The sequence below is a fragment of the Elaeis guineensis genome, chromosome 7, assembly GCF_000442705.2.
Source record: "Elaeis guineensis isolate ETL-2024a chromosome 7, EG11, whole genome shotgun sequence".
Classification (NCBI taxonomy): Eukaryota; Viridiplantae; Streptophyta; class Magnoliopsida; order Arecales; family Arecaceae; genus Elaeis; species Elaeis guineensis.
Window position 1 is genome coordinate 104,068,844 of NC_025999.2, and position 6,657 is coordinate 104,075,500.

At 39.1% G+C, this 6,657-nt stretch overlaps 1 protein-coding gene across 2 annotated transcripts; it reads left to right on the forward strand.

Annotated features, from left to right (window-relative positions):
• Positions 1-363: 363 nt before the first annotated feature.
• Positions 364-4,536, forward strand: LOC105047855 (uncharacterized). 2 transcript variants are annotated; one of them, XM_073260614.1, is made up of 8 exons: positions 364-895; positions 1,896-2,033; positions 2,158-2,226; positions 2,336-2,407; positions 2,797-2,897; positions 2,998-3,129; positions 3,428-3,641; positions 4,157-4,536. In XM_073260614.1, exons 1-8 carry the CDS (start codon positions 461-463, stop codon positions 4,199-4,201), a joined length of 1,206 nt encoding a protein of 401 aa, XP_073116715.1. In that variant the 5' UTR covers positions 364-460; the 3' UTR covers positions 4,202-4,536. The 2 variants fall into 2 exon arrangements, with proteins under 2 accessions (XP_073116715.1, XP_010925264.1); XM_010926962.4 differs by having other exon boundaries at positions 367-895; positions 2,815-2,897.
• The last annotated feature ends 2,121 nt before the right edge of the window (positions 4,537-6,657 follow it).

A 6,657-nucleotide genomic window follows, 5' to 3' on the forward strand; every position in this document is an offset into this window, starting at 1 on the left:
TACCGCTGTAAACCACTAATACCGCGAAACATCGCCGAAATACTATGAAGATGCGGCCAAGATTTTTCAGGTTTTATATAATTTTTCAATATCGAGTACTCTTTAAGTGTTAGATGTTAAAATCAGTGCTTTAGAATAATAGCTAATTTTTGGTTCGATTATTTCTGGTTGAAATGGAGTAAACCGAAATGTTTGTGAGCTAAACCACCAGTTTCGGATCATTCCCGCACCAAAACCAACTCGACAAAATACTCGGTTCATTAGTTGTCTATAATTTAGAACCCGAACTCGACCCGATTGGAGGCTGAATCCCATCGATACCATCCGTTCGAGGACCCGATTGCCCAAGCCCAATGATAAGAAGAAGCATTTCTTCCGCGGATTTTATCGGAGAACTGTACTCGCACAGACCTGTGGCCGTTGGATAAGAGCGGAGGGTATTCCATTGCCACCACCCAAAATGGCCGCTGTACCCTGCGGCCATCTCTGCCGGCCAATCCATGCCATCCATCCAAATTTCCCGCGACCCGCGGCCGGCAAGCCTGCCCGTGCCCTCCCGAACGCCCAACATAGACCTTCCAGGGAACGAAAGCCGGCGCTCGGCGCCGGCCGCATTTCCAAGTGGGCCTTGAGAAGCAGTAGCAGCTCGGTGGAGCAGAGCCCGCCGGCGCCGGCGGGACCGGGTGTAGTCGACGCCGAGGGGCTGGTTAAGTTCTTGTATGAGGACCTGCCCCACCTGTTCGACGAGCAGGGGATCGACCGGTCGATGTACGACGATCGAGTCCGGTTCCGGGATCCCATCACCAAGCACGACACCATCGACGGCTATCTCTTCAACATTGGCCTCCTCAAGGTCCTCTTCAGGCCCGACTTCCAGCTCCATCACGTCAGGCAGGTGTGTTGTGGATCCTTTCTTCTCTTTTTTTAATTATTTTTTTCTTTGTACGTAGTAGTGTTTCTTCTTTTTTTTTTTTTGAAATACTCGGAAGAGGGTGGGAAGTAAATGCGATCCTTTTGATAACATGGGTTTCATCGTTATCTTGTACCAAATTTCACATAATTTCATTGAAGCATTTTCAATTGTTTTAAAATTTTATTTTATTTGTTTAGTTTTCATCATCATCATTATCATCATTGCTAATGCTGAGAACCATCAACGAAGAATGTAGATGTTCTTAGAATGGTTGACAACGTTTCTGCGTGAAAACGTAGGATTGATGACCTGACTCTTCTTTGTATCATCATATTGCTTGGTGTAAATAATTAGGACATGATTATCATGTTTCGATTAATATGTTGTCAGTCTTTTGTTGCTGCTTAATAATTATTCATTTGTTACTGATGAGAAGAAAAGAAAAGAAGCTCCCACTTGGACTGTGCAGTGCTAGTCCCCTGCTCCCCAAGTTTAGTATCTAAATGTTGTAAATCTACCTTCCTCTACTTCATACTTACATGCTTTTGCCAATTCAAGGACTTGTATCATCTCGGGAAAAATCTAGAAATAGTTATGACAATAGTGAAATCGGCTTTTAGTATAAGATTAGTTGGAACTGAGATATATGTGACCCATGTTTGCATGCGGCGTACTCGGTGGTAGCATGTAATGCACTAGCTCACCCCATCTAGGATCCACTTGCTCTGTGACCAGAAGAGAAGCACCACTTCAGGTGGGTAGACTATAAGTGACATTTTTGTGAATCAGTTTTACATTGTTGTTTTGTTAATCTGATGGAGGGGACCATAAAAAATAAACAATTTGTGCTTTATGCTACTTTAGTTCTTGTTTCGCTGTAGAAGGAATTTTGATTACAGTTTTTTATTCTTCTTTCATTTGCAGTTACCAACATGCCAATTTTGGTGTTTGTTAATTTCTTTAATTGAAGGATTTGATTTAGACAGGACCTTATGAGATCACAACAAGATGGACTATGGTAATGAGATTCGCTCTTCTACCATGGAAACCAGAGTTGGTCTTCACAGGAATCTCAATCATGGCTGTCAACCCCCAGACTCAGAAGTTCTGCAGCCATGTGGTCAGCTTTATTTATAGCTTTAGTTCAATACTGCCATTATTTGAGACTGAACTGATATCTTCCAAAAGTATATAGAAATTTTTTCCTTAGTTTTAGTGCTTACTTTTTTATTTCCTACCTATAGGATGTTTGGGATTCCATAGAGAAGAATGAATATTTTTCATTGGAAGGTCTATGGGATGTTTTACAGCAGGTATTAACCTTTTCATTATAAATCTTTCATCCAGATTCATCAACCATTTTCCACAGACATTAATATGATCCTTCAAGCCTTCTTATGCATAGCTTGTAATTCTCCATAGCTGCGGATCTACAAGACTCCAGACTTGGAAACACCAAAGTACCAGATATTGAAAAGAACTGCTACTTATGAGGTGTGGACGTTTCCTTGGTGAATATGCTATATATAGTTCATTATTTCTTGCATCACTATTTTAAATATACAACTAGCATTTTCCTTGTACCATCTCTTTGAAACAAAACTGTATCACTTCAACTTTTAAATTTGTGAATATGATTCATTTTATATTTCTGTTCGTACCTTAATTTGTAGATGTAATTCAATATATATTTCTGTACATACTGATTTCATGCTTTTGGAAGTTATTGACAATATGACCATTAATAGAAACTATGCAGACCTTTTAAATCTTTTGTTCGGCATGTATATCCTACGTATCTATATGCATTCTCATTTTGCAGAAGTTCTTGCTCTTCTCCTGTTTATTTGGAAATCCTGATGAAACAGCATGAATCTGACCAGATGTTTTCGTGGCTACAGTTGAGAAAGTATGAGCCTTTTGTGGTGGCTGAGACAAAAGGAGACAAGCTCTCAGGTTCATCTGGATTTAAGGATGTTGCTGGGTCAGTTACTTTCCCTGTTCAGTTTAATCAGATATTTATTTGGTGCTCTTTTTTCCTTCAACTTCAGTAATAAAATTTTGATGTAATTGATTTCTTGTAGGTATATATTTGGCAAGAATTCCTCGATGGAGAAGATCCCCATGACTACCCCTGTCTTTACTCAGGCTCATGATGACAAATTATCAGAAGTGTCCATCCAGATTGTCTTACCAATGAACAAAGACTTTAGCAAGTAAGAGTTTTTCACCTTCATGAATATTTGTTGAACTTGGAGACAGCCATGATATTTTGTGAGTCATGAAGGAATTCCCGAAGTGTATTTGGAACAAGAAGCCATTTAACATAGAAATGTCCCGTTTACTGGATATAAAGAGATTCATAATGTGCTCTGTTGAACACGAATATGCTTCAGATATGGAAAACATATCTGTGGAGTTCAAATTATTGGTCTTTAGAAACTAAAAAATAGTTTGAAGAATTTGTGCTCCTTTATGAACTTGCTTATTTGATGATAATTTTGATTCTATCAGTTTACCAGTCCCTAGTGTGGAAGCAGTCAGCTTGAGAAAGGTGGATGGAGGCATAATGGCAGCAACAAAATTTAGTGGAAAACCCACCGAGGAACTTGTCCGCAAAAAGGAGAAAGAACTGCAGTCTGCGCTACTCAAAGATGGTCTTGAGCCTCAACAAGGTTGCTTGCTTGCGCGTTATAATGATCCTCAGCAAACATGGAGCTGTATAATGGTATGGTTTCTCTTTTCATCATTAAGGTTTTCATTGTGCATTGAACAAGAAATAATTTGGACTCTCTTGTGGTCTTAGATATGCTATGCTTTTTATAACAAAGTTTATTTCAAATATCAACTTTGTGCAATGCTGAATTTGCTTCTGCTACTCCAAAAACGTTTCTTCCCTTGTAGCAAACATACTTCCGTACTGGGAATGTTGTCTGTATGTCTGGGTGTCTGACATGCAGTGTGTTTATTCTAAGGATATTGGAAAATATTCCTGGCATTCCTGTAACTAGAACTTTACATTCATAGTTTTCCCATTTCTATAAACAGCTAACTCTTCATGTCAGTTTTCTTTGCAAAATTCTAATGTTGTGTTATAATTCCATGCTTGAGCATAAATCAGAATTTTTAGCATCCTTATCAATTCCCTATCATTCGTAGTTTTTTTCACTCAGCCCGTCCTCTTACTGTTTGTCATTTTTGTTTCATTGAAAATGCTGTCTTCTTTTCTTCATGGCTTCAAAGAGGAGTGAGGTGCTGATATGGCTTGGTGAGTTCACACTTGAATAGTATGCAAATATGTCGCAGACTCCTGGATGGAAGACATATAAACTCCAGACCGAGGGTCACCCCTGTCATAAGTGAATGACGTACCTTAGGAACTGTGAATTTTGGATCCATGTTTACAACAATATTCAATGGAAAACCAAAGTTCTTCTCAACAGCTAAACGATTCTCTGTCAGAGTCTTAGCATCCTCATTGTTTATATCTGCAGTATTTCTATAAATGAATTTATTTGATTTAAAAAATCAATATATTTGTGTGCAAAGGCACAAGAGGTGTTTGTTCTCATGTGCTTCTTCATTATAATAATCTAATATCAGAAGAAGTCTATTACTTGTTATGCATGTTTTGTAATATTTTAATATTCTGAATTCTGCTTGACTTGGACGAACCACGAAATGGGTGAAATGTAAAGCCTCGACAAACTATTTGGGTGAGTTATTCCTGGGCCATGAAAATGCATTGGAGGAAAAGCAGTTTTGTTTGCAAGAGAAATTCTTTATGCACCGTAAATGGTATAGAAAATCTGACATGAAGCATACCTTTTTTATCTAATTGGTCTATATAACCATCGTTTTCCAACGCACGTTTAATGTCTGTAGCTTTATTTTTTCGTTTAAAATTTGAATGACGAAAATATCTCTATTCTTTGAAAAAAATTATGATATTTTATGTCTATATTATGACATTTCACGTACAAGAAGTCAATTTTTTTCACAGAATATCATAATATGATGCAAGATGTCATAATATGCACAAGATATCATAATTTTTTTTAAAATACAGGAGCATTTTTGTCATTTAAAATTTTTAAATGAAAAAATAAAGCTGTAAGTATTCAATGTGCATTGGAAAGTGGATGGACAAAAATGTCTCTTTTATATTATGACATATTGAGCTAAATTATAATTTTTTATATGCGAAAAATAATAATATGTCACAAGATGTCATAATTTTTTACCATAAGATGTCATAATATGACGCAGGATATCATAATTTTTTTTAAAGAGTAGAAGTATTTTCATCATTCAAAATTTTCAAACAAAAAAAAAGTAGAACTACGGACATTAAATATACGTTGGAAAGCGATGGTTACGTGGATCAATCGGATAAGATGATATATTTCATGTCAGATTTTCTACATCACTCACAGTGCATAAAGAATTTTCCTTGTTTACAAACAGAAAATATGTTGTGGAACCACATATGCCAGATCCAAGCAGATATAAAATTGATCCTCCTTGTAGTCCTCTCATTCTTTGCCAGTGTATGCATGTCCACCTCGACTTGTCTGATCGGAGAGTCATGTTTTCGTAAGATGAGCCTCCTTCTTCCATTGCCTTCCGAGCCTTCTCTTCCTGGATCCCTGGTCATCTTCCTTCTCTCCTCCCTGTCCTTCCCTTCCTCCACCGATGTATTTACCAACACTACACTACACTATTCTCAGTCCCCCTTTTGGTCAGTTTCTTGACCCCAACAGCAACTCCAATCTTCATCTCTTGGACCGGTAGCTATTTCTTCAGGGTACGCTTCTCCAGCTTTTACCACACAAGAGAACTAGATGAAGAGTACATCTATCTTGGAATTCTAGAGGAATACAAAATGAGTTGGCGACATTGTACCGCCTGCATATCCTACGACAAACGATGCCCCACCCAATCTGCCACTCCATGAGCTTCTAGGGTGCCATCTCCCTTAAAGAAATGGAATGAGTCGAAGTACTGAACCAGAATTTCTCACAGATGCGGGGTGTAACGAGGTGGGACCCGAGGAGAGGATTAACATGGATCATGTGCATAGCCAGCCCACGCTTGAAGGGATCCATCTAGAGCACACTGGTAAGGCGGGGTAATTAACACGAGCGATAACAAACTCAATAGGACGTGAGCCAGGTCCGCGTGAGGCCCCACAACCGCACATGCAACATGATTGCTCGCTTAGAGGACGCAAAAACAAAAAAAACAAAAAAAAGGCTACGCGTCCCCCCAAAAGGTCCCCGAAGACTCGGCAAACCACGACAAAATTGGCATTTGGCACCAAGTTACCGGCTTCGATCCTGATACATCGCATCAAATATGATGTTTATTTCATTTCGCAGCCGTGTCTTTTCAAGGAGGCTCTTCTCCGCACGGGAAATCTAGTTTGCGTGAAGGGCCCCATTTGTCCTATTGAAGAAGACTGGACGGCCTCAAGTGTTCCAGATGGTCAGTTCCCTCCCATTCATTTCAAAAGCCATCCCGGTTCCAGTGTTTGAAAAATCAATTCAAAGGCAAGTGAGACTTGATGGACCAGCGACCAACCAACCTCATTCAATCTCTGCTGCTTAAATGGATGGTCCCCCTCTACTCATATGGCCTGAGGTGAGCCATGACGTCGCTCGCTCGCTCGCTCGAAGCTTCTCTTATTTTGACTGGATGCTTCCAATTGTAACATATAGAAAAAGGTCATGCATGCACACAGA